Below are 25,743 nucleotides of genomic sequence, written 5' to 3'. Positions count from 1 at the left end.
ACTCGCTTTCCCTTCCAGTCGTGTTCTTCCGTTTGCTCCCTAGTGCTCCTGATACTTTCTCACACTCTGCTTTTCCGTCTGTTTCTCCGACCGTCACCTTCTCGGCCCTCCTCTCCTCTCTCCTGTCTGTATCCCAGTCTCGAAGCCGAGGTTTGGGGTAGGGCTTGAAGATTCGGCTTCTCAGAGTTCCCCGGGGTGACCCTGGACTACAGGCACTGAGCAGACGGTGAGTGTAGACCACCTGGATAACAGTTTGAAGTGAAGAAGTCTTTTTATCTATGGAGACCTCCAGCTGCTGAGACAGCGGCTGAGAGGGGGTGACCCAGCAGGTATATCCACAAGGCCCTGCCCAGGCCTGGGGCTGGGTCCAGGGTCCCCTCTAGCCAGGGCTTCCGGAAGAGAGCAAAAGTTTCTGGCATCTGAGCTGCCAGGACTGGTTCCAGATGGTTGTGCCTGGAGTCCTGCCTCCAGTTCTTTGGAGATGTTGCTTGCTGGCAACTGGGTTCTGTTGGGGAAGAGGTGAAGGAAAATGAAGTTAGCCAGCCAGCCGTTTGGGCCCACAAAATGGCTGCAGGGACCTGCCCCCAGTGAACCCTTGACCTGGAGCGTGAACTGGAACTGCTGAGTGAGTTAGGTAGTTTCATGTTGTTGGGCCTGGATTTCTGAACACAACGACATTAAACCACCCGACTCACGGCAGTTACTGCTCCTCGCTTAGCTGGAGGAGTTGGGGGGGTGGGGAGTGAAGCAGAGTCACGACTAGTCTGTCATCCTTGCAAAATGGTGAAGAGGTTTGAGGTCCCTCACCCAGGAGCCGTAAGGATGTTCCCCAGAGAAGAGACCTGGGAAGTTCTTGGTGTCTTCCCTGTTCTGTATTTTTTTAGTATGTGTTGGGGGGGAAAGGGGGGCATTCCACTCTCCAAAGGCACCTTGCTGGGCTGTTCTGTGCAGCCGAAGGATGATAGTTGGGGTTTCAAGCTTCCTGCGTTGAGGTCTTGGGCTCCTATCTACATTCAGGCTTTCCAAAGAAAGTCTCCTCAATTTGACAAATGCTCCATTTCAAGAGACACAGGGGGTCCTTGAGGTATTTGTAACCCTTTGGGGCACAGGGCTCCACCTCAACAGGAAGCTTCAGGTCCTTGAAGAGGGCTCAGTATGTCCCATTCTGAAAGGGAAACATCAGGATCCCTTGCAGTCTCAGCCTCTAGGCCCCCAGCGTCCTTCCTAGGGCCCCCTAGTGGGACAGATGTGAGTCAAAGTCTTCACTTTCCCAACCCCTCAGTTGGCTCCTTCCCCACCAGGTGGCCAAGGCTTCCCCATAGACCCTTGGGCTGGGCTGTGGGTTTACATACGTCGTCGGAGGGCCACCCCCTGGGTGAAGGGCCTGACTTATGGCTAGTGGGGACCCTGGGCTGTTGGGCAGCTCAGTCCAGACTGATGGAGTGACAGGAGATGAAGCTGGGGGTGGGGCAGGGGCAAAGCAGTGATACCCTCTTTGACCCCAGCCCTCTCCAGGCTGCTGGCTCTTTGCCCAGGAAAGGAATAACTAGAAGTGCTGGCAGAAGGAGGGGGACGCTCTAAAGCATAAGCTAACTTTTGTTCCCAAACTTTTTCCCCCTGCTTGAGGCAGAGGAAATATGGAAAGGGGCCGGGGAAAGAGGCCCCGACCGGATGAGGCTCAGGCGCCAGGCTGACTTGGAGGGTGAGGGGTGGTCTCTGAACAAGAGGCCTCTGCTAGGGTGGAGGGGCCCTGGGGAGACCCACCCCCAACCCAGAGGAAATGCAGCATTCAATCCACTGTCCTGGTGAGCAAAGGCCACAACGCTGTCCCTTGACATTTTATTGTCCTCTGGTCTGGGTGAAGATGGTCTGGAGTATCCTGCTGCCTTGCCTTCCTTCTCCCTGGGCCTCTCACAAACCTGCCCAGCCCCTTGGAGCCTGACTGTGCCTTGGCTCCCCCCTCCCAGGAATAGTGCTGTAAAAAGAAAAAAGGGGGATGTTAGAAAGGAGGAAATAAAGTCTTTGGAAAGCAGAGAGTTTTACAACAGCCACAGTTTTATGGAAGCAATTCCGCAATAACCTTCTACCTGCTCAGCTCCTTTCCGCCCCGCCTGCCGCCCACCCCGTTTGGCCTCCTGGATGCCCCCCTCCCAAAGAGCCAGCCACCCCCTTCACCCTCCATCTCCCTGATGGCTGAGAGTGGGTAAGGAGATTCTCGACGGCTGCTTGGGCCGCTGACCTCTCCGTCCTTCCCTTCACCTCTGACATCCGGGGAGGGAGGTTTGGCAGAAGATTTCGTTACTTTGTAATTAAAATCCCCTCGTGGAGGATGTGGAAGCACTGAGGTTGGAACCCGTGTGTGCAGATTTGATGTGATCCATTTGGTATAAAGGGTGAAGGTTCTGGGGACCTTGATTTCTTCCCCTCTGGAACAAGTGTCCCCACCCCTCATTCTTTCCCAGAGTGGGTCTGGACTCTGATCCTGGGTCAGAAAAAATGGCTCTGGGTTCTTGGAGACATAGACTTGGGGACTTTCCTAATTTCGTTGTATACAGCAATGTGTTTGTGTGACCTACAGAGCTGGCTGAGGGCTTTCGCATTCAGCTCATCTCTGCCCACTGGTCAGATTCACACTTGTGTGGGACACACTTGTGCACAAGTAATAATGTCTTTATCCCCGTGCCATCGCTACCACAAAATAAGCATCATATGATGCGCACTGTCCCTCTAGTTTTGGGTAAGATACACAGGAAAGGATTTCATGGTCTGACAGAAAAGTCACAAAATTTCATGACCTCCCCTAGGCAAATTTGAGGTGTTTCTTTCACTTTCCAGAGAAATATTTCAGAAGGAAATTGTAAAAGCATCCAGACTTAAGTCACATGCATTTCTTTGGAGTTACGGTATATATTTTGCTTGAATATCAAGTCAACAGGCAGATTTTCAAGTGAACCTTCTGAATCAGCTGATGTTTTATAGCCACAATTCAAGTACACAGATACTTAAGTTTTTGCCCTTTGCATAGGTGTGTGATGGTTATAAAAATGTACACACAAGCTTTTGGGTCATATATCTTCTTACACAAGCAGAATTGTAAACCCACATCACACACAAGGGTTATACACGCATCCACATATGCACCATTACAAATTTTATATATGAACGCCCAAGCACATCAGCATTACAGTTGGGCAGATTTATTTATTACATATTGTATACACAGCATAGCGCACAGCCCATTTGTACACTGGGCTCCCCATGAAGCAATATTGATTTGAAATATACATGCAGGATACACACATCTATTCAAATACAGCATGCGTAAGTTTCAGCTTAGCATATTGATTAAAAACAAACTTTTCCCCTTTTCCCATTTATTGTTTTCCTTTTTTTCCTTCTCTAATTTTCTTCCCTCCATCTAGATTTTCTCTCTTCTTAACAGGACCCTTCTAAAAGCCACCCCTAAAACACGGGGACTCACCAGCTGGTCCTGAGCAGGGTCGGCCTCTGCTCTCCCCACCTCGGCCTGCCTCTTGGCTGCTCTGGGCCCCAGTGTGGCCAGGGGCTGCAGCTTTTCCCTGCCTCCCCTTCCCCAAGCTTCTGGCCCCAGCTGTGTTCAGGCGCGGCTCCTGTGCAGGGAATGGGAAGAGGCTGCGAGGGAAGGCAGGGTTTTCCTTCTTTCTCTTTAGGATTGGGGGTGGGGTGGGGAGCCATTTTGCTTTCTCAAGACAAGGTGGCCCCCACTGAAACAAGCCCTCTATTAGGCGTCTTTAGAAACTGGGCTCCAGAGTCCCTGATCCTGTTTGCCTCCCTCCATCATGATGGGTACCATTTCTCTGGGAGAGAAAATAAGGATTTGGGGGTGGTCCATAGGCCCTCAGAGCACCCAAACTCTCCGTCAATCGACCCTTTAATCATTTGCCTGAGCTGGAGTTGAGCTCCAATTTGGGGCAGCAATGCTTTCTAGAAAGCCTGGCTGTGAAGGCACCCATTGCTTGGTGCATCCGCATCCCCACTTGGAGGGAGAAGAGCTGGGATGCAGACTCCAGGGCTCGGGCGCTAGTTCATTCTCCTCCCTCCAGATCCACCTCTCCTGAGAAGACTAAGACCTCTACAACCTGTCATGTTGAAGTTGTTCCCACCCTCCAGCTTCTTTGTAAGGAAAGACTAAGCTTTGCTCTCAGAAAAGAGGCTTGGGTCCCCTCCTCACTCAGCACCCAGGAGCCACCAGGAACAACTCAGACAGCAACCCACAAACCTGAACTCTGCTTGCTGAGTGACTCGGCCCTGGTGAGGCACAAACCATGAGCTCTAAGGTTCTTCCTCCTCTAACTTCTTCCCCCAACTAAGTGGCCCTCTTGACTTCTCTCTTGTTGCAAAGAGAAGCGGCGGCAAACCAGGGCCTGCAGTGGAACCAGAAGGGCTGCCGTCAGAGCCCAGCGCCTGCACAGCCTGGGTCTTAAGAACAGCCCAGCGCTGTGACTCTTCCATAAATAAAAAAGCCCCTGGCCACAGTCCACATGTCCTTTTGGGCCCTAATTTATATACTACAGAAAGTCATATACTCAGCCCGCCATGCTTCATAACACCGTTATTTATGGCAGGAGAGTTTTTTTTTTTTTCCTGAAGAATATATTTATTACAGGTAAAGCCAACAGCAGACTCCATGCGTCTGGCAAATCGAGAACAGGTGCCTGGCCTTAACTGTGATTCATTCGCTCTGTGCCCAGCTATCTCGCTGGCGAGTCCGGGGAGCTCCCTCGATGTTCCCAAGAGTCCAACTGCTACTTAGAAGAATTTGCATCAGACTTTTGTTTCTCTACTTGGGTCCCATGGAAAAAGCGGATCTTCACGCTGTTTGGTTCCTGATCTGCCCGGCTGCCGCCCTCCGAGAGCTGGGATGGAAAAGGAGGGGGCCGTCTGGGCGCCGGCATTGATCTTTAAAAAATCATTTTGAAATCGCCATAATGTGAAGAAATATGGCGCTTCACCCTCGTATTTCACACGTAATGACATGAGATGGCTTCATTTGGAAAGAAAAGCGGGCGGGAGTGTGTCTGTGCGTGTGCGGAGGTGATCCTCAGCCTTCTGCATGGCAGAGGGGTACACGGCCCAAAAGATAAAACCTCGAATTAGAATGGCCCCGCTTTTGTTAAAAGGACCAGGCTGGGGGCAGCCTATCTTATCAGGGCTCAGGGTCGGAGAATCCCGAGAAAACCCACCCCAGCATGCCCCTAAATCCAACCCGAGGAGAGTCGGGTCTGTGCAGAGGCCGCGCCTCCCAGAGCGTCCAGGACACAAGAAGCGGCGGCACCCAGGACAGAAGCTGGAGCAGCCGCGGCTGGGAGATGAGCTAGTGGTCCCGGGGGAGTCCCAGCGCAGGGCCGCATAGTAGGTACTAATAAAACAAGAGATTTGGAAGCTCCAGCCAGAGTCCGCAGGAGGAGAGGCGGCAGGAGGGCAGGAGACTGACCCCGCAGGCTCTCCATCCTCGCTGGTGTCCAATACCGGCGTTTGGAAAGCTTCCCGAACGGCAAGGCCGAGTGATAGGAGCCGGAAGGAGAGGCGAAAACTCGGACGCGGCTCCTTCATCACTGGGTGGAAGGGAGATAACTCGGGGCCTCCGCTCTACTGACACCTCACAGAAGTTCCCGTCACCCTTCTCACGTTCAGCTCCCCCATCTGGGCAATTCTAAGGGCTCAGCCCGTTATTCAGTGGAGGAAAGGAGAAATGGCTGTGCCCCTCGTCCCATACTTCCCTCTGGCCAGGACAGAGAGAGGCCCAAGAAATTTAAAGGCTCTTTGGCCAGTTGTATTAAACTCTTTCAGAGGCTCGACTTTGCAGGGCCTGCTGAATCCCTTTAACCTCACGCAGGTTCTAATTTCGGGACAGCTAAATGTTATGACTCGATCTTTAGACACTCACCCCCTCTTACCCTCTTCTCACTTCCCTCAGCTCCTGAAGTGTCAGGAGACGCTCTCAGGCCTGTACACCTCCCCAAATAGTTAGAGAGAGCCCCCTCCAAAGGGATAACATCCTGTGAAATCCCCACTTCTCCTCCATCCCCTTTACTTCCTCTCCAGTGGATTGCTGCTGCCCCGTTGTTTAATAAACATCTTGTGTCAAGGGGACAGAGAAGAGGAAACGAGGGCCTGCAGGGTGGAGTGGAGGTGTGCTTGTGGGGGGGACAGGACCACCTCCTCTTTAATTATGCTGTCGGCCTCTCTGGCTGCTCCCCGGCCCTCTCCCTCCTGCCCTGCTCTCCCTTTCTCCCTCCCGGACCCGCCTGGGGAGAGGGCTCCACAGCCTGCGTCCCTCCCGAGGCAGCCCGCTGCTTTCCCTCCGCCTCTCCTCCGCCCCCGCCGCCCCATGTCGAGAACTCCCCCCGCCTTCCTGCAAAAGGAGGGGGGGACCGGGCGGCCGGCAGCTCCGGCTGAGGTTACGTGGCCACCGGAGCCCTGACGTGATAGCACATTGCATCAGCATAAAACAATCCATCCTCGATATGGAATGCAGTGCGGACGGATGACAGCGAGAGCGCAGCCCCCTCGCCCGATTGATTTATGTCGGAGCTGACGCTTTATCAGGCAGTCGGAAAAACTTTGACCAATCATTTTGCAAGGAGCGCTGAACCGGGCTGCTCCACTGTACTTTGTTGGCTGAGAAGTTGAGCAGGGGGTGGGGGTGGGAGGGTGGGGGGCTGGGGGGGTCGCGTCCGAAAGCCCTCACACGGGTCTGGGTGCCACCTCTCCCTGCTTGGGCGCCGCCGCGCGAGCGCTTCCCTTCCCCCTGCGAGCGCCCGGATAATGTCTGAGAATGTCCATTTCTGGGACGCTTAGCAGCTATTATGTCGACTCGATCATAAGTCACGAGAGTGAGGACGCGCCTCCAGCCAAGTTTCCTTCCGGCCAGTACGCGAGCCCCCGGCAGCCGGGCCACGCGGAGCACCTGGAGTTCCCCTCGTGCAGCTTCCAGCCCAAAGCGCCGGTGTTCGGCGCCTCCTGGGCGCCGCTGAGCCCGCACGCGTCCGGAAGCCTGCCGTCCGTCTACCACCCCTACATCCAGCCCCAGGGCGTCCCGCCGGCCGAGAGCAGGTACCTCCGCACCTGGCTAGAGCCGGCGCCGCGCGGCGAAGCTGCTCCGGGGCAGGGCCAGGCGGCGGTGAAGGCGGAGCCGCTGCTGGGCGCGCCTGGGGAGCTGCTCAAACAGGGCACGCCCGAGTACAGTTTGGAAACTTCGGCGGGCAGGGAGGCCGTCCTGTCTAATCAAAGACCCGGCTACGGGGACAATAAAATTTGCGAAGGAAGCGAAGACAAAGAGAGGCCGGATCAAAGTAAGTTATAAAAAGTGAGGAAATACCCAGGCCGAAGGCCAGGCGAGGGGGAGGGGAGGGGAGAGGCAATAAACTGCGGACAATGTGAAGGGAAACCGCGGTGGTGGCCAGAGAGCGAGCGGGGGAGGAGGGAAGAGGGAGGAAGGAAGGGAGGACGCTGGGTGTCCCAGAAGGGGAGACTGAGGCCACTGTAGGAGCGCCGCCCCCACTATAAGTCCAGTGGGGGACTGGGGAGCAGGGACCAGCTCGCTGCTCTCTCGGCCTCCCTTCCCCCACTCTCCCGGAGGCCAGGGCTGAAAGCTGGGGAAGGGGCTAGCGATCGCCGGGCCGGGAGAGGACTGGCGGGGCCGGGGCGGGCAGCCAGCGAGGCCGAGAGCCCGCGCGGGCGAGGGCGGGAGCGCACGGGGCTGCCCGGGCCCGCGCGGCTGGCAGAGCACCCCGCGCCACGCGCAGACCGTAAACGCCGGCCAAGGGGAAGTGGGAGGGGGCTCATTAGGATTTTATTTGCGATGCAACAGCTTGGCGGAGGATTCTTCCTAGCAGATCTCGCGCAGTAGCCGCTCAGGGTCCGCAACCGGCGCCGGGAGGGGCGGGGGAAGCCCAGGACCCGGTGACTGAGCCCCCTCCCCGGATGCGCCGGCCCCTCCCCGGGAGTCTTCCCTCCGGCCGCCCCCTCCCCTCCTTGGCATCTTCGCCCCGGTTGCCGCTGGGTCTTCCGCGGCCCTTCGCTGCTCGCCGCTGGCTCCCTAGCCCCAGCCAGAGCGGTCCGCCTCGCGGGGAGTCGGGGAGAATCGCTTCCGAACTTTGGGGCGGACCGCCTGGGTGGAGAAGGAGAGATCCCGAAGGGACCCTGGGGAGAGGAAGGGTGGGGGAAGAAGAGAGGCTGCGGAGAGGCGGAGAACTTAACCCTCCGACCATAGCTTCTCATCACCTCCCACTCCTCCAAAAGCACCACCGCCAGGAACCCAAGTCTGGCTAATCTCCAGGAGGTGCTGCTCGCTGCGGGGAGAGAGGGGGGTGGTCTCATATTTTTTCCTTTTTGAGGTTGAGAAGGGCAAACTGGTTAGGGGCTCTTAGCCCCAAACAATAACGCTCAGGCTGGAGGAGGCAAATCGCAGCTTCTTACTCTCTTTGGGGAAAGAGGGTCAAATTTTTCCATCTCTGCTTGCCCTGCCACATTTCCCACCAACAGAGTGGCCCACAGGCCCTTTGGGGTGCCCTTGCCGGCTGGAGGGTAGAGAGCTGCCTTACTCCCCTGAGGTCCCTGCAGGGTCCCACTACCTCCAACCTTCCAGGATGAGTCACAAGAGCTGGTGTTTGGGTGATGGGCTCTTCCCAAACCCTCCCTGCTCACACCCAGACTCCCCACACCAAACCCCCAGACTCTGCCTGGAAAGCCCATTATTGCCAGGCAGTGGTTTGGCTAAGATCAATTACTAACAGTTTTTTTCCTCTTTCATATTTAATGCGGTTGCAGGTCCCATCCCAGGCAATCACATTCAGGAAATAGTGCTGCAAATTGGGAGGGCAAGGTACTTAGTGTAGGACGAACCAGATCAAAAAAAAAACCAAACAAAAAATTCAGAGCTTTTCATTTGGCAAGAAGGAATCTAGCAGAGGATGGGTTTTACTTTTAATTGGCTCTGCTTTATTTGGCAACTTTTCTGAGTTCCTGGGTAGGGAGAGAGATGGTAAGGAGAAGCCTGTATGTATTTTTGTTTCCTCTTTTTTTCTCTTCTTCCAGTCAATTACCCCTTTCTCTGTTCCCCTCCCCATACGGAGAGAGTTGGAGTTAGGGCTGTGCTGTGAAAGGATTTCTGATACCCCCACATCATCCATGGTTCCCCACCTTGGGACTGGAGCAATCTTGCTTCCCAATTTCCCTGAACTTGCTTTAACCAAACTGCGAGCTGAGCAGGAGCGGAAAAGGAGAGACTATTGCAACCATAAGTTATCTGTGAGCCCCCGGCGCTCTCTTGTCCACAGGCTGGAGTTGACAAATGGTTGCAATTGCATTGCATGTGAATTGGAGCGTGCTGGATGTTTGTGTCTCTAAGTATGGACTCATATTTGCAGGGTGTGTGTGTAGGGGGAGCGAGATATCTACAGAGACACACATGCTTGCTGCCATGTGGCCAAGAGACACAAGCTTGTGGTCAAGGCAGGGTGTACTCGGACTGGACCGGAGGGCAAGGAGGTCTCTTAGCTGTGGCTGATCAGAAGCTCCTCTCTGCTAGCCCAACCCTTCTCTCACCTCCCAGACCTAGAGCCTGGACCAGTCAGGTCAGCCACCCCTCGTCAGTCCAGGGGTGCTGGGGTTGGAGGGAGAGCTTTAGCCATGCTGTGCTCTGATCTGAGTCCTAATCAGTTTGGACCCAAGAGGAGAAAAAGACTGAGAGGAACCCCGAGGCAGGCAAAGCTTTGGAAGTGCTGAGAAGCCTGGAATGTGCTTGGCTCCATCCTGCCCAAATAACCTCTCACCTGGAGTTTTCTGTAGCAACTCCTGACCCATCTTTGGGACCCTTTCTGGGAACTTGAAGGCCTAGGTGCCCCTTCCTCCAATGCAAGATGGGGAGTGGAAACCAGGGATGCGCCCTCTTGGAAGAAGAACATGGGGGCCTTCATCCCCCGCTTCCCCTCTTTGATTCTATGCTGCTTCTCTTTCAGCCAACCCCTCCGCCAACTGGCTGCACGCTCGCTCTTCCCGGAAAAAGCGCTGTCCCTACACCAAATACCAGACGCTGGAGCTAGAGAAAGAGTTTCTGTTCAATATGTACCTCACCAGGGACCGTAGGCACGAAGTGGCCAGACTCCTCAATCTGAGTGAGAGACAAGTCAAAATCTGGTTTCAGAACCGGCGGATGAAAATGAAGAAAATGAATAAGGAACAGGGCAAAGAGTGAAGATTTCCCCCAGCCCTCCCCCTTCCCCATCTCACGCTTATTTATCAGTGGTGGCTGCAGAGCCAGTGCTGTCTGGGATGGATTCAAGTGAATGGGGAAGGGAGTCTTTCTCTTCAAAGTCCTTTTCTGCACCTAGAGCCTCTCCTTCCCTCCGCCCCTACCTGCCCTTCTCTTCTTCCTGGGCCTCAGGAGGAAATTTTGTTGATTTAGAAGGTAGATGTAGTTGGTTTCTAAGAAGGTGATGGGCCATAAGGAAAGAGAGACCCTAGTGGAGCTCATAGCGACCCCTCTAGTTTTTCTGGGAAGCCCCAGCCCCTCACCTCCAGCCTGCCTGTTACCTCCCCTACACCTATCCCAACGTCATCCTGGGACACCCCAGCTGCACACAGCCCGGCAGACGCCCGCATGTGTAAAGCCTGGAGCCCACAGTAAAAATGGGGAAAGCTCACAGCGAACAGTCAAATGCAGTGACACCCCAAACGCAGACCATAGCACCCCAAGTCTGGCAGAACAGCCCACCCTCAGCAAGCCCAGGTTCTACCCTTGACGCAAATACACACCCAGAAGGTATCTAGGGACACACTCCTGATGAGGTGCTGCAGCGCAAGGGGCTCAGCCTCACTGTACCGTCCCATCCCCATAAGTCCCCAACTATCCCTGGGGCAGAGACTCAAGGGAAAGTGGGGTACCCTCAGCCCTAAGCTGGTGGGCTAGAGAGGGCAAGGAAAGGCAGCAGTGGTCTTCTGGAGGCATCTATGGTTTATGAAGGTGTTCCACATACACACATTTTGTTGCAGGAAGCGTTTGATTCTGCATGTTATTTTCCTCTCCTTCCAACAAAAGGAGGTCAAATCGTGGGTCGTAAGCCTTGACCATGTCGTCCTCCCGCTCATCTGTGCCCCCTTGACTGAGACTATAGCTTCTCCAGCTCTGCAGCGGACCTGCATCCTTCCGCATCCTCCCCAGCTCTGACATCAACTCTGTTCAGCCAAATCCACCTTGCACCAGCGAGTCAAGCCGCCCCTTGTAGAAAAACCCCTCCACCCTCCATCTCTTGCTAGCTCAACCCCATTAGAGGCAGGAAAGCCAGGTCAGGAGAGTCCCATTGAGAGTTTATTGTGAATCGATTCCGAGCTCCCTTCCCGGGTAAGTTGTGGAGGACAGGAAAGAGCAACGGCTCCAGCGCACGGAGCTTGGCACCTTCCACCCCATCCAGCCCAGTCTCCAGCCACGAGGAGGAGCCCCGGGCTCGGCGGCTGCCCGCCCCAGCGCCAGGCCTTGCCTCCTGCGACTCGGGCCTGGATGGCAATACTCGCGGCTGCTGCGCGCACGCTCCTGGGGAACAGTCCCGCGTGCAAAGGAAAGACTGGAGAAATCGCACCTAAGCATCGTCCCGCAGCTTACTCTCTGCTTCCCTTCCTCGCTCGGCTCCCCTACCTCTCCAATCCCCTTCAGTCCCAAGGACTCTTGCTCCTGCTTCTCCTGACCCTGCAAGGGGACATTCCAGTAGAACTTTTTTGCTTTGTCGGTGGCTGTTGTGAAATTGTGCTGTGTTTTGTGATTTCTTTGGGGGTGATTGTCTCGCCTGTTTTCAGTTGTGCTTCTACGGGAGGGCGGTGGGTGGGAGTGGGGAGGGCGAGGGACCTAGAGTTCTGATTGTTTTGGAAGAAAAAAAAAAAGAAAAAGAACAAAAAATATATATCACTCTAGAAAATAAATCTCTCCTTGTGTCTTATTCTGTGTTGACTCTCCTCACCTGGCCAGAGGTAGAGATCCTAGTTCCAAGAGGGGGGCTTGGAAAAAAGACAGAGACTTCTGTACCCAAGAGGTTTCTCCTCAGACCTTGCAGAGCGGGCTTGCTGGTGGAGCCGAGAGCTGGTCCAGACCCAAGGTCCCAAGACCACTGCTTGAACTGAGCAAAACCCTGCAGCAGGAGAGCTGGGTGGCTGCAGAGGGGGGAAGGGAAAGATTAGCCATTTGGAGACGGGTCTGGATTTGCAGGGAACGATGAGATTTTCCTCCAAATAAAGTTGCACTGGAGACCTCCCCACCAACTCCAGGGCCGGATGGAAGGCAGGGGCTGTCCTGGAAGCAGTTTCTCTCTCAGAGGGCTGAGAATGTCACCTTGCTTTGGCCGCTTTAAAATATCAGTAAGCGAGGAAGGCAGCAACTTCCTTTTGCTGTTCCTTGCAGCAGGATGGCTGGGTGTAGAGCCAGGCCTCCGGAAGGCCGGGCTCTCCTTTGTCTTGCTCAAAAGAAGCGAACCCATTAGGGTTCTTGGTCCCCACCTGGAATTCTATGCTCCAATTCCAGCCACAGCAGAGCAGCTGCAGGGGAAGGCAGGTGGAGTGTGGTGGGGGTGGAGGCCTGGGGAGGCAGCCCCCAAAGGCCAGGAGAGGCGATTGAGTGTGGAACAGAAACATTTCGGGAGAAAAAAAAATCCGCTTCCCAATCGGACCCCAGAACTAAATTCGGCTTGGAGAGGCACCTTTCTGTCCCTTTCAGACTGTGGTGTCTCTGCCAGAGCCTCATACGCCAACTGCTGTTATGACAGCCCTGCCTTTCTCATCGCGGCTTTGAGATTCCACTTCTGCCCGGTTGGCGCTTGGGAACCGACCTCCTGCCGCAGCCTTCCACCCGGCCACCCTAGCGGCGCTGAGACCCTGAGGGTTGGGATAGACGTGGGGACAAAGCATGGCCCAAGTGAAAGGAGCCTAGAAGTGAAAAGTCCAGGCCTACCCCTCTCCAGCGAAGGAAAGGATGAACTAATCGGAGAGAGCAGGAGGCAAGAGAAAGCGAAGCTCCTGGGTATGGCAGGGCCCCGACCCGCATCCTCCAAGGAGGGTTCCATTCGGGATATAAAATGAATCTGGCTTTAGAGCTTGTGTAGACTAGGCTCCCTCCCGCTCCTGGGCTCCCTGGAGCCAGCTAGCGCCGAGAGTGAGCCCGGAAGGCCGGATTCCGCCAAGAGGAAAAGCAGAAAGCGAGGCTGGAACCGGACGAGTGCTGCAGAGCAGAGGGCGAGGGCGCCCGGAGGAGCCTCCGGCGGCGCCTGGATGCAGAGCCCGGGGTGGCTTCTTTAAAGACAAACAAAGGCGAAGATGCGGAGGCTCGGAAGCCGGAGATGGGGAAATCTGTTGTCATAAAAGAGAGAGAGGGATTCAGAGAGGGAGACCGCGAGAGTGCGAGACGGAGAGAAGCCGGGAGAAGAATTCAATGCCGTGTGCGCAGCAATAAAAGAATATGACCGCTATAAAAGTTTATAGCGTATAAATTTCTGAAGGTTAAGAAACTAAACAGCAGCAAAGCAAACAGTGAGGGGAAACTTTCCGGAGCTGAGAGAGCCGCAGCTGGGCCTGGCCTCCGGGCCTGGCGGGGTGAATGGGTGCGCCTGGCTCTGGCAGCCCCCTCGCTCACCCGCGCAGGACGCGGGACCTGGGGTTTCCGGGGCCCTGGGGGGCAACGAGGGGCGAGGAGGGGAGGACGGGGGGAAGAACACTTTGTTGTCACAAACACTTCAGAGAACACAATTCGGACTCTTGTCTTTGTTCCTCACACCCCCTCCAGAATCGGGCATTATAAATGAGAGAAGCCCCCTGCACAGGCGCGCGTGCACACACACACACACACACAGGTCCAGCGGGCCCAGACGTCTGGGCGCGGGCAGCCTCTTGATCCTTTTACAGTCCCATCCCACCCTCTCAGGCCTCTTCTCCCCCCACCCTCAGAATTTGAAACAATCGTGTTGGGTTTGAAAAGTGCTCGGCTTCCCTTTTTACGGGCCATAAACGGTACTACTAGGCGGTCTCAGCCAGAAATTAGGGGCTTGAGGTGGGGGGGCGGGTGCAAGTACCGCAGGAAAAGCTTATGATTTCTTTTTTCCTTCCCTTCTTCGTCCCCCCCGCCTTTTTAGCTTATCTGCACAATTTCATGAACCATTTCCTGATTTCCGATGCCTTTTCTTTCGTCCATTCTCGTTCCCCTCCCCCTCTTTTGCTAATAAAGTTAGTTTCTCCCGCTGGTCCGGTGGCTGGCTCTCCGAGAAAGTGGCCGAGCTGGTAGCGGCGGCGCCTTTCTCAGAATGGCCGCTAGATGGCACCCTTGCTCCACGTGAAAATCCCCGGTGCGGCGGCTGTGGACGCCGGCGGCTGCACATCGCACCTTGGTCGGCCCTGAATTTACGAACTGAGCGCTACCAAAAGTCATGAATAATTTGAGCGTAATAAAAATATAGGGTTCCTTGTGGCCGTTCCCCCCATTTTATAGATTTCAGATATAATAGTGTTGCCCCCCTCTCCTCAAATGGTCAATTTCCTGAATTTCCCCCAGGAGGAGAGCTCAGTGCCTCTCACCCAGTTACTGTGTTTGGTGGGGCAACAAATGCATGGAAATGGGGAATAATAATAATAGGAATAATAGGTCCAAATAACAGGGAATTGATTCTGAAAAATGGGATCTTCCGGGGAGCGGGGCACGAGGAATGTCTGCGGATGCGGTGAGCAGGTCAGGTGAGAGGGCAGAGCCGGCACAAGAAGGTCGGATGGAGAGGAAGCTGCCCCGAAACCGGTTGCCGGGATCGGCAGGAGAGGGAACGGGGTGAGCCAACCAGGGGGGTGGGGGGACAATTTGGGGGAAATGGATTCGTGGCTTTGGCGGGGACTGGAGGTGCCCATAGCCTGCGGGGCGGCCAGGCTCCGCGAAGGCTCCGTCCGAAGCCTTTGTACGTGTCCGGGTTCGGGCTGGGTGCGCGCCGGGCCAGCCAGGCGCGGGGCAGGGGCTCCCCAGAACGGCGAGATGCGCGGAGACTCAGATGTTTCCTCGGGTTATTCTGCGCCCCCAAGTTGGGCCGCCAAAAATAGGCGCGTTTTCCGGAAGGCTGTGGGGCAGGCACGGCGGCCGGGGAGCAGGAGCTCGGGTCTCTCCGCGGTCCGTGGCTTCCAGGTGAGAGCTGCGGCTCTCTACACCGCGGTCCGGGCCCCAAACAAACCTGGGGGACACAAGTCATTTTGCATTTAGCGGCTGGAGGCCTGGACTCTGGGCATTTTTCGTTGGAGACCCGCACGCTGTCTGCCCGCAGCCCCTTCGATTCCAAATCGCCGGTTTCCTCCCGGCCCATTCCGGTCGGTGCCCCCCATCCAGACGAACCTGCACGAGAAATAGATGCCCCCCCCCTTAAAATTAGCCCCGCCGCAGCCTCTCCTCTCTCCCCCAGGACCGGGTGCGAAGAGGCAAGCGGAGTTTCTCTTCAACTTGAGTTTCTCTAATAAATCTGCTCTCCGTTGGGTGTTTATAAATTATCTCCTCGCTCTTTCTTGTTTTTTCTTATAATAGAAACATTTTCCTTCCATCAGGAATTTCTGGCACGGTGTAGGGATGATTTAGAACAAGCCATTGAATTTCTACCTCACCGGTGAGTCCTCAAATCATGACCATAATATCCCCCCGCACTTGATAAAAATGTTCGCTTCGGCAACAACTTAACTCTGCCTCCCGCTGCCTGGCCGCCCCCTCTGCCTCGCGCTGAAAATTCAAGACCGGTGCCCTCCTCTCCTTTTCTCCTTTCTCTCCCTCTCCCTGCAGCCCCTCTCCCATTCTCCGGATTCACTTTTGAAGGATCAAGTGGCCCCACTGGTAACCTTCCCTTGGAAAAGGCGATGGTTTCATTTTTACAAAGGTTGGGGTGAATGGAATCCCCAGAATGTCCCCTTCCAAAAGCAAACCACTCTCTGATGAATAAACAATGGATTGATTGTGTCTGTAAAGCCTCCACCTTTGTTGCCAGAAATTTCCTTTCTCTTTCCCTTCTTTCTTTCTTTCCTTTCCTTGGCCAGTGAGGTGCTGCAGGAGGCCACCAGTTCTGACGCTCAGAATGGGGCCTTCTAAAGCCTGGCCACCATGGTCACTAGGCCGGGTAGGCTGGGAAAGGCAACCGGCATGAGAGTGTGGCATCCGGTCCGCTCTGTCCTGCAGCCTGTGTCTCAAGTCCCAGGTCCTCAGGTCTGGAGGGAGAGCTGGGTTTAACTAGAGGCTCCCTAGGGGGAGAGGAGAGAAAATGGGGACCCAGTGGCCTTGCTGCATCCCGAGCCCTTTACCCCAAGGTCAGTTTAGGTAGTGACAGTGGCTCAAAGGACACTGAAGGCAAAAAGGTACCACCCCCAACATACACTTTGCAACCACTGCCTAGGGCAGAGGAGGGCACAGGACAGTGGGCACTACGGCCAGGTGCCCGGGCCTCCATGCCCAGCAGCAGCCTCCATTGCCCTTCCCTCCCTTTGATGTGCCAATGGGTTTGGCGGTGCCCACTCACCCGAGGGTGCTGCCGGAGGTGAGGAGGACCGGTCTGGGAAGGCAGGGAGCCAATGGGCTTGCTTACTGGGTCCCAACGCCTGGGTCCAGGCTTGGAGCAGCCCAACTGCATGTCATCCTGCTGGTGGCATGAGACCCCTCTCTCCCTCACACAAAGTTCGTCCCCAAAAGCGCTGACTGGGCCCTAGTGCCTTCTGGAGACACCCCCTCTCCTTCCAGCACTCCCCCCAGACAACCGAGATGGTGCAAAACTGCAGAATTGGCTGTTGCAAGATGAACTTTGCTCCCTGCCTCGCCACTGCCCATTAACCAGAAAGTTTCTTCTCCCCCTCCTGGTCCCTCCTCACGCCCTCCTGGACCCCATCTCCACAGAAAATCCTTGCTTGTTTGTTTAATGAGGGAAAGTTGGTGACTGGCTAGGGTGGGGCAGAGAGGGGGCGGCTTGGGGGCTTCCGAGAGGGGATGGGGGCAGGTGCTGGCCACCGCTGAAGGAGGCGAAAATCTCGGAAAAGTCACCGTTTGCGCCGAAAAGACCCATAATCGTTCTCATTTCAGCTTCGTCACCCCCACCGAGCAGCAGTCCTGCGGCGGGGGCGATCGAAGCTGCAGTTTTATAGCTGTAGAGGAAAGAACTCGTAAAATGCTAACAGCTTTTATGCGCTGCGGCATAAACAACAACAGACTCCGGCTTTATTGCGTTTTATAGTTTGTTAAAGAGTTTACAGCCGTTTTTTGGGGGCCGGTTACCCAGCCAATTCCCTCCACACGATAGTTAAACCTTTATCAATAATAAGGAAATTGATCATTAAAGCTTTAAATATGACTACCTCGTTTGTTTGAAAATATGTTTAGGAGAAGAAGCTGTATGATTTGATAACTTGTATTAAAATACCAATTACATTTATAGGACCTTTTAAAACTCGGCGCAATTAAACCGTGTTCTTTTACATTTTTCCGAAGCGACCCTGACATTTAAAAAGACTCCAACTGCCTCGTTAAAAATCGCGAAATTAACAGCGTGCCTACGCCTGGCGCGTTGTGTATGTGTGTGTGCGTGTTTTTTTCCGTGACTCCCCCACATCAGTCTTTGGGGGTGGTCTGCGAAGGTATTTGATTTGTTGTGAGGCGAGAGATATCTCATTAATGTAGGTAGTTAAACAGATTTAATCCGCATTCATTCTCTCTCTCACCCCCTCTCCCTCTCCCCCTCTCTCTCCCCCTCTCCCCCTCTCCCCCTCTCTCTCTCTCCCTGGGTGTTTTTTTTTCTTCCCCTCCTTTTTTTTTTTTTTCCGCTCTCTCCTCACTCCCTGGCGCTCTCTCGCTCTAGCTCTCTCTCTCGCTCGCTCTCTCTCGCTCTCACCCTCGCTCTGCGTTCTGTCCGGGAGGAGTACGGAGAAGCCAATAGGATGCGGGGTCTCTAATGGATGCAAATGATCATGAAAAGACAGTGCAAAATATGAAACAACTCATTTGCAGGGAAGTAAATCACCGAAAACTGTTTATGAACTGGCATCCCTTCTTCGAAATGTAAAGCGAGGACCTCTTTAAGTGGCGGTATATTTTTGTTTGGGGGGTGGGGGGGTGGGGGGAGGGCGCGCGAGCCGCGGCTGCCATGCAAGCTTAGACTTTTGGAGCCTTCTCCGTCCTTTTCTATTCCTGGAAATCACAAAAAGTGTGGTGGCTTCGAGATCTTCTTCGCCTTTTCTTTCTTTTCCCCCCTTTTTTTTCCTCCTCCCTTTCCCTCTCCTTTCCTGGCGAGGGTGACTAGGAGCCGGCGAATCCGCGTTTTTTTCTCTCTCTCTCTCCCTCCCTTTCCCCCTCCCCACCCCCTCCCCAACAGCCCCCAACTACAGCCGCCGCCGCCGCCGCCGCCTCAAAATTCAATAAAATGAGCTCTTATTTCGTCAACTCACTGTTCTCCAAATACAAAACCGGGGAGTCCCTGCGCCCCAATTATTATGACTGCGGCTTCGCCCAGGACCTGGGCGGCCGACCCACCGTGGTGTATGGTCCCAGCAGCGGCGGCAGCTTCCAGCACCCGTCGCAAATCCAGGAATTCTACCACGGGCCGTCGTCGCTGTCCACGGCTCCCTACCAGCAGAACCCGTGCGCTGTGGCGTGCCACGGGGACCCCGGCAACTTTTACGGCTACGACCCGCTGCAGCGGCAGAGCCTGTTCGGGGCGCAGGATCCAGACCTGGTGCAGTACGCCGACTGCAAGCTCGCCGCCGCCAGCGGCCTGGGCGAGGAGGCCGAGGGCTCAGAGCAGAGCCCGTCGCCCACACAGCTCTTCCCCTGGATGCGCCCGCAAGGTGAGCTCGCATCGGGGCCGGACGGGCGGAGGGGAGAGCGGAGGGCCCGAGGCCGGGCAGGCCAAGCGCCTCTCCTCCAGCCCCTGGAAGACGTGCCTGCTCCTTTCAGGTCGCCTCCCATTCTTTCCTTCCTCCTTTCCTTCTTTCCCTTCTTCCTTCCTTCCTTTCGTTTTTTTTTCTTCCTTTTTTGTTTCCCTTGAAGGGGGGGGGTCGCTAAGCAACATTTCCTGAATCCATAAACCCCTCACCCTGCCTTACTCTTTTCTCTTCTTCCTCTCCTTTTTCCCCCCTTTTACTGTTTTATGGGGGGTAATGGAGAGAGGGTGGTGGGAGTAGGGGCGCTCAACTTTTGCACTTCTCAATTGCTTTATAGTTTAATTACCCTGAAGAAACTTTTCTTCTGGGGCAGAGGCTCTGGGGGCTTTTCAAGGTGGGTCCATTCGTCCCCATCCTGGCTTTTTTATTCTTATTCCCCCCCCCTCACATCCTTCCTTCTAAAGTTTATGGCACTTATAATAGATTTGAACCCCCCCCCCCAAGTCTCTGGTGCTGGTTACCAGGGGAGGGGGCTCCCCCTTTCTGGCTCCCTTAGATTCAGTGGTGTCTTATCCCCTCCCCCCGTCCGCTGACCACGGCCTCCCAGCGCCCCCGCCCCCGCGCGGGGGTAGAAGGTCCCCTGCCCTTATTATACTGGTCTCCTAGGCTGGTTCACGAATCTTCCAACCTTCTCCGTCTCTGCCCCCTCCCCCACCCTCCCCTCCCCTCTGTCTCGCCCTTTCCCCCATTCCCAGCAGCCGCCGGACGCAGGCGAGGCCGACAGACCTACAGCCGCTACCAGACCTTGGAGCTGGAGAAGGAGTTCCTATTTAATCCCTATCTGACTCGCAAGCGGCGGATCGAGGTATCGCATGCGCTGGGACTGACAGAGAGACAGGTCAAAATCTGGTTCCAGAACCGGAGGATGAAGTGGAAAAAAGAGAACAACAAAGACAAGTTCCCCAGCAGCAAATGCGAGCAGGAGGAGCTGGAGAAACAGAAGCTGGAGCGGGCCCCGGAGGCAGCGGACGAGGGCGACGCGCAGAAGGGTGACAAGAAGTAGGCTCCAGCTGGGACTGCCAGGGCCGCGGCCGCCCTCCGTCCGCGGGTCCCCGACCGCGCCGCCGTCGCCCGCCCCCGCCCGAGAGAGCTCTGGCCCCGCGAGCGGGGCCGGGAGCCTGGCCTCCCGCCGCAGCGTCCCCCCGCCGCGCCAGTCCCTGCTAGTGGTAGTATCTCGTAATAGCTTCTGTGTGTGAGCTACCGTGGGTCTCCTTCCCTTCTCCTGGGGGCCGGGGGAAAGAAAAGGATTTTAAGCAAGGACTCCCTCGCCCAGCGAGGGTGAGAGGCCGCGGCCTGGCTGAGCCCCCACCCCCCGCCCCCGCCCCGTGTAAAAAGCCTCCTTGTGCAATGGTCTTTTTTCCTTTGAACGTGCTTCTTTGTAATGACCGAGGTACCGATTTCTGCTAAGTTCTCCCAACAACATGAAACTGCCTATTCACGCCGTAATTCTTTCTGTCTCCCTCTCTCTCTCTCTCTCTCTCTCTCTCTCTCTCTCTCTCTCTCTCTCTCTCGCTGCGTCCTCATTTCCCCCTCCTAACCCCTCTCCCCCCGCTGCCCTCCCTAGCTCGCTGGCTTTCTCTCTTGCTTCTCTCTTTTCCTCCCAACCCCCCCCCCCCCCGCCTTTGGTTTGACAATTTCGTCTTAAGTGTTTCTCAAAAGAGGTTACTTTAGTTAGCATGCGCGCTGTGGGCAATTGTTAAAAGTGTTCTTAGGTTTACTGTGAAGAGAATGTATCCTGTATCCGTGAATTGCTTTATTGGGGGGAGGGAGGGCTAATTATATATTTTGTTGTTCCTCTATACTTTGTTCTGTTGTCTGCGCCTGAAAAGGGCGGAAGAGTTACAATAAAGTTTACAAGCGAGAACCCGAGACTGGCCCGGCCCGCGCTCCTCGTTGGCTCCTGGCGCCTTGCAGAGCTGGGGGGAGCCGGTCATCGGGCTCCTGCGCCCGCCAGGCCAGGCCGCACAGAGGAGGGGGCGGGGGCTGGAGGCAGGTGGTGCGAGTCCCTAGGCCCAGGGGCGCAGGGGGTGAGGGAGGCGGCTGCGCGTGATTGGAGGAGAGAGCAACGAGGGAGAGGAGCCAAGAGAAACCCCCTCCCTTCGCGTTCCTAGGCTCCAGGGCCCCGAGACCCGGGCGCCCAGGCCACGCTGCAGAGATGCGCCTGAGCTGGTGGCTGTGTCCGCCACCACCTCCCCCTTTGTTTCTGTGTGCCCTCTCCTGTGTATGTGGGTGATGGGGGGCGGGTAAAGGTGGAGTGCAGGGCTGCTGAACAAGCTCATATTTTTATTCTTCCCGGACTCTGGTGGGAGGAGCAGGACAAGAGGGGAGATGCTCTTTCTAGCCTCTCCCTTTTTGGGACTTGGCCACCTTCGCCCAGTGCCCAGCTCCGAGGTCGTGGCTCCCAGCCTTCCTTCCTTCGCTCGCTCTGTTTCTCCCGCAGCCAAGCTTGACTGAGGCATCCGCCTCCCGGAACCAGGAGAGTAGCTTACCCTGACTGCCCTCCTCCCTTCCTTTCTCTTCCCACCCACTCCATCCCCTTCCTTTTTTTATTTTCAAACCGTTTTTTTAGCCACCAGAAACCGCAGCATCCTACGCCCTGGGGCTAGATCCCGCGCCTCTAGGAGAACCCACGAAGCCTCGCTCCATCCCTGCGCGTATGTCTGGGGCACTAGAAGAGAGAGCCGTGAGGCCAGGCTCACCTCGTTCCTCACCTCGGGGGAACCGGACTAAGTTCACCCAAAGGCCCAGCCAAGCTGAATTGGTCCGGATTAATAAAGAGCTGACCTCCTCCCCACCTAGTTGCGTGCAATCCCTGCGTTTGTTTCTCGCTGGATAACGGGCTGGGGAGGATGGGTAGGGGGGTGACAACACAGATCACTCGGAGGTTATTTATTTTCCCTTCTACTCAATTCTTTCCTCCCCAAATCTCGCCTGCAAGCTGCCTCCAGCCCACGGGGGTCGACAGCAGCCCTTGAGCCCCCAGCCCCAATCCATGGGGCTTGGCTTTCCCATTCATTATTGATCATATTTTATAAATCCAACGCCACACAATTTTTTCCACATTACCGGGAGCCGAGGGGAGGCTGCCCGGCCATTGGCGGAGGGGATGTCACGTGGGCGGGGTCACGTGGTCCGGAGAGGAAAAAAGGGGGTCCTTTTTGGTGTAAATCTGGACTCTAATTCTGTAATATATCAAGGAATCTCGTAAAACCGACACTAAAACGTCCCTGCCTACAAATCATCCGGCCAAATTATGAGTTCATTGTATTATGCGAATGCTTTATTTTCTAAATATCCAGCCGCAAGTTCGGTTTTCGCTACCGGAGCCTTCCCCGAACAAACTTCTTGTGCGTTTGCTTCCAACCCCCAGCGCCCGGGCTATGGAGCGGGTTCGGGCGCTTCCTTCGCCGCCTCGATGCAGGGCTTGTACCCCGGCGGGGGGGGCATGGCGGGCCAGAGTGCAGCCGGCGTCTACGCGGCCGGCTACGGGCTTGAGCCGAGTTCCTTCAACATGCACTGCGCTCCCTTTGAGCAGAACCTCTCCGGGGTGTGTCCCGGAGACTCCGCCAAGGCGGCGGGCGCCAAGGAGCAGAGGGACTCGGACTTGGCGGCCGAGACTAACTTCCGGATCTACCCCTGGATGCGAAGCTCAGGTAACGCCGCGCACCTAACCGTCTCCCGAGCCGCAGTGGCCCCGGGTACATTCCCCGAAAGGCGCCCCCTTCTCGGCCAAGTGTCCCTTTCCGCGTCCAGAGTGCTCCTGGCAGGAGCTCGGCCCTGGGGACGCGGCACCCCCTGGGCCGCGACCAGGCGCGCCGCCCCCACCCCACCCCCATTTTTGCTTGGTGCTCTCAGGCTCCCTCTGCTTCCCAGGCGGATCTCTCTCCGCCGACGCCGTGGCGCTCCGAGCCCCCAGCCCGCCCCCTACCCTTCCTCCCGGCCTTTTAGCTTTAAATATTTATCAACCGCGCCGGCACGGGCTGGAGACGAGGCCGTTTGTCTTTCGGAGGAAGGCTGGGGTTTGCAGAGAATAGCCATTAGGGTCTCCCCCTCCCTTCTCCCTTCCCCCGCGGGGGATCTCAGCTCTGGGTGTGTCCCCCAGCCCTAGCTTGGATAAGGTCTGGGGGAGGGGACCCAGCGCTGAACAATTCTCCCCTCCCCCTTCCTTCCCAGCCAACCCAGCTCCCCCATTATTCCCTTTTGGACAATTAGAGGTGGGCTCTAGAGGCCTGGCGGCAGGAGGGGGTATGAAAGGAGATGAGGATCCAGCCAGGGACACAGAGCCAGAGAGGCAGGTGGAAAGAGAGGGGCTGAGGCCAAGAGAGATGAGGCTCTTGACCCCCCAGTGAACTTGGGAAGGGGGAGGCAGAAGAACTAGGGAAAGGGGCAGAGGCCTCAGGGAAGTAGAGCTGGCTTCCTCAGGTGCCCTCCCTAGAGCTCCTAAGTGCCCCTGGTGAACTGGCTAACAAGTTTGCGGGTATCATTCCAGGAGGGTGAATGTCCTTTTGGGGGAGGGACTAGGACTCCATGGAGCCAAATCAAGAGTTAGAGAGTGCAGGCCACTGGACCCCATGGGGTCTCCTGACAAGCCTGTCCCAGACATCCTTCTTAATGCTGCCCTGGACTCCTGGCCAGCCCCAAGGTCTAGAAGCCCCAAGACGTGTGGTCAGAGGCTCCCAATCCAGCCAGGGTTGAGAGCCAGGAGAAGCCCAGCTCTTACACCATCAGCATTGGTGGTCATGGTCCCCATTACCTGCTCCATAATTCAACTGCATTTCCGGTTGATTTATCAAAGCCCAAATTTTTCTGCTTGTAAACATTTCAGTTTGGCTTTTATCTGACTTGAAATTAGGGCCCCAGCCCCTCCTCCCACTGTCCCCTTCCCAGGAGGGCTGGCACCAGCGCCTCCCCCAGCACCACCTCCCCCAAGCTGCCTCAGGGTTCTGGGCCCAACTTGGGCAGCTCTCCTCTACCCTTCAGCCCCCACCACGCAGATATTTCATGTTCCACCCCAACCCAGGCTGCTGTCTCTCCTCTCCCCGTGCCTTCCTGGAGGCCCAAAGATTGCTTTGGAGAACTGGGCAGGTGGCAGGCAGGGCAGCCTGGGCCTGTCTGAACCTCAGCCACTCACTGGAAAATAGCCGTCAGAGGGCAGCTGCTCTCAGACCAACTCCATGCTCCCTGCTCGGAGGAAATCTACAAATTCTCACCTTCTCCTCATTCCACAAGGGGGTGGGGGTGACATGGGACCTGTGAGGATTCTTTGTCTCCTATTCTTCTTGGGAAAAGCACTCAGGCCAGGCCTACAGCCCCACCCCAGGGTCACTTGCATGGTTTCCATTCCCCCACTCCCCCAAGACCATCAGAGTCAGCATCCGACATGAGAGGCCCGGGGTCCCTGGTCCCCAGGGTGATGGGAGGATTAACCTCCCTTCCTTCCACATGCTCCCCTTAGGCGCCGGGCCTTCAAGAGCCAGCAAATTAGATCTCGAGTTCAGAGCCCTGTGTTGGAAGACTTCCTGGATGGAAAATGGGAATGTTTGCCTCAAGAGGCCTATACAAAGGTTTGCACATTGAGAGAAGAGGGCAGGCATAGGCTGGGGTATGGAAAGTGAGAATTTGGTTTAATGGGAAAATGGGCTCTTCACCACCGACGCCAAGTCACACACAGGATCTAAGAGGGTGGTGGGCACTCTCGGGACTTTTTCCACACGCACTGATTTTTCTTCTCTAAATCCTGTGCGCAGGGACCGACCGCAAGCGAGGCCGCCAGACCTACACCCGCTACCAGACCCTGGAGCTGGAGAAGGAGTTTCACTACAATCGCTACCTGACCCGGCGGCGGCGCATCGAGATCGCGCACGCGCTCTGCCTCACCGAGAGACAGATCAAGATCTGGTTCCAGAACCGGCGCATGAAGTGGAAAAAGGAAAACAAGACCGCGGGCCTGGGGGCCAGCGGCCAGGACAAGACCGAAGCGGAGGAGGATGAGGAAGAGTGAGGGATGGAGAAAGGGCAGAGGAAGAGAGAGAAGAGAAAGGGAGAGGCCCAGCTCTGGGAACTGAACCAGAAAACAGATCAAATGCGGGGGGGGGGGGGGGGTACTATTTAAATGGTAAAGCAGTTAAGTTTTTAAGGAGAGAAGGTGAAATTTTGAATTCTTAACACTGAGAAAAAAATACTACCTATAGAAAAGTACGTCGGCTTTGTTTTGTACAGTATGGGAAGGACATCTTCTACCTGTTCTGTAGCTTTCTGGAATTTGCCTGCCTTTTCTATGTCGCTATTGTAAGGTCTTTGTAAAATCTCGCTGTTTTGTAGGCCCCCTTCTTGACGCTGTCTTTGTGGTCTCTGGGTCTGGACAAACGTGTGTGCTTCCCCACCCTTCTGAGCCCCCGACTCCCCAGTAGTGGCACTGAAGGGGCCTTAGGGAGCCCCAAGGACCCACCGAGTAGCTCGAGTGTCCCCTCTGTGCACCTGGCCTGCCCGATGCTCCTTGCTCCCGCCAGCCCCTGTGATCCTCTTTACATTCTGTGTATATCTGAAGGATGGAGAAATAAAACACAAATAAAAAATAAACAGGTGCCCTATTTTCTGTGTCTCTCTAAGTTTGTCATGCAGCCCAATGTCCCTCTGCTCCAACTTCAGCCGCTGGCCCATTTCTTTCTGTGCTGGGTTCAGCTCTTTTTCCTGGTGCCCACCTGCTATGGGGGCTGCCAGCTCGTGAACACCGATATCAACCACATTCATTCCCTTTACACTTTCACACCCGTTGACGTACACAAATGCATA

General features: G+C 55.7%; 3 protein-coding genes across 5 annotated transcripts; all 3 read left to right on the top strand.

Annotated features, from left to right (window-relative positions):
- The first annotated feature begins 6,720 nt into the window (after positions 1 to 6,720).
- On the top strand, positions 6,721 to 13,082 carry HOXB9 (homeobox B9). Its single transcript, XM_070560588.1, has 2 exons — positions 6,721 to 7,334; positions 10,002 to 13,082. Exons 1-2 carry the CDS (start codon positions 6,818 to 6,820, stop codon positions 10,235 to 10,237), a joined length of 753 nt encoding a protein of 250 aa, XP_070416689.1. The 5' UTR covers positions 6,721 to 6,817; the 3' UTR covers positions 10,238 to 13,082.
- Positions 7,320 to 20,820, top strand: HOXB8 (homeobox B8). Of its 3 annotated transcripts, none has more exons than XM_070560592.1 (5): positions 14,706 to 14,833; positions 15,589 to 15,647; positions 17,871 to 18,097; positions 18,384 to 18,855; positions 19,650 to 20,820. In XM_070560592.1, exons 4-5 carry the CDS (start codon positions 18,432 to 18,434, stop codon positions 19,952 to 19,954), a joined length of 729 nt encoding a protein of 242 aa, XP_070416693.1. In that variant the 5' UTR covers positions 14,706 to 14,833; positions 15,589 to 15,647; positions 17,871 to 18,097; positions 18,384 to 18,431; the 3' UTR covers positions 19,955 to 20,820. The 3 variants fall into 3 exon arrangements, with proteins under 3 accessions (XP_070416692.1, XP_070416693.1, XP_070416690.1); XM_070560589.1 differs by having other exon boundaries at positions 19,647 to 20,820; XM_070560591.1 differs by lacking the exons at positions 14,706 to 14,833; positions 15,589 to 15,647 and adding an exon at positions 7,320 to 7,334 and having other exon boundaries at positions 19,647 to 20,820.
- A 1,255-nt stretch (positions 20,821 to 22,075) lies between these two features.
- On the top strand, positions 22,076 to 25,541 carry HOXB7 (homeobox B7). The gene is made up of 2 exons (XM_070560593.1): positions 22,076 to 22,604; positions 24,699 to 25,541. Exons 1-2 carry the CDS (start codon positions 22,205 to 22,207, stop codon positions 24,950 to 24,952), a joined length of 654 nt encoding a protein of 217 aa, XP_070416694.1. The 5' UTR covers positions 22,076 to 22,204; the 3' UTR covers positions 24,953 to 25,541.
- Positions 25,542 to 25,743: the final 202 nt, after the last annotated feature.

The sequence above is a fragment of the Equus przewalskii genome, chromosome 10, assembly GCF_037783145.1.
Source record: "Equus przewalskii isolate Varuska chromosome 10, EquPr2, whole genome shotgun sequence".
NCBI lineage: Eukaryota > Metazoa > Chordata > Mammalia > Perissodactyla > Equidae > Equus > Equus przewalskii.
The sequence above is the reverse complement of the archived record's forward strand: the minus strand, read 5'-3'. Positions and strand labels throughout refer to the sequence as shown.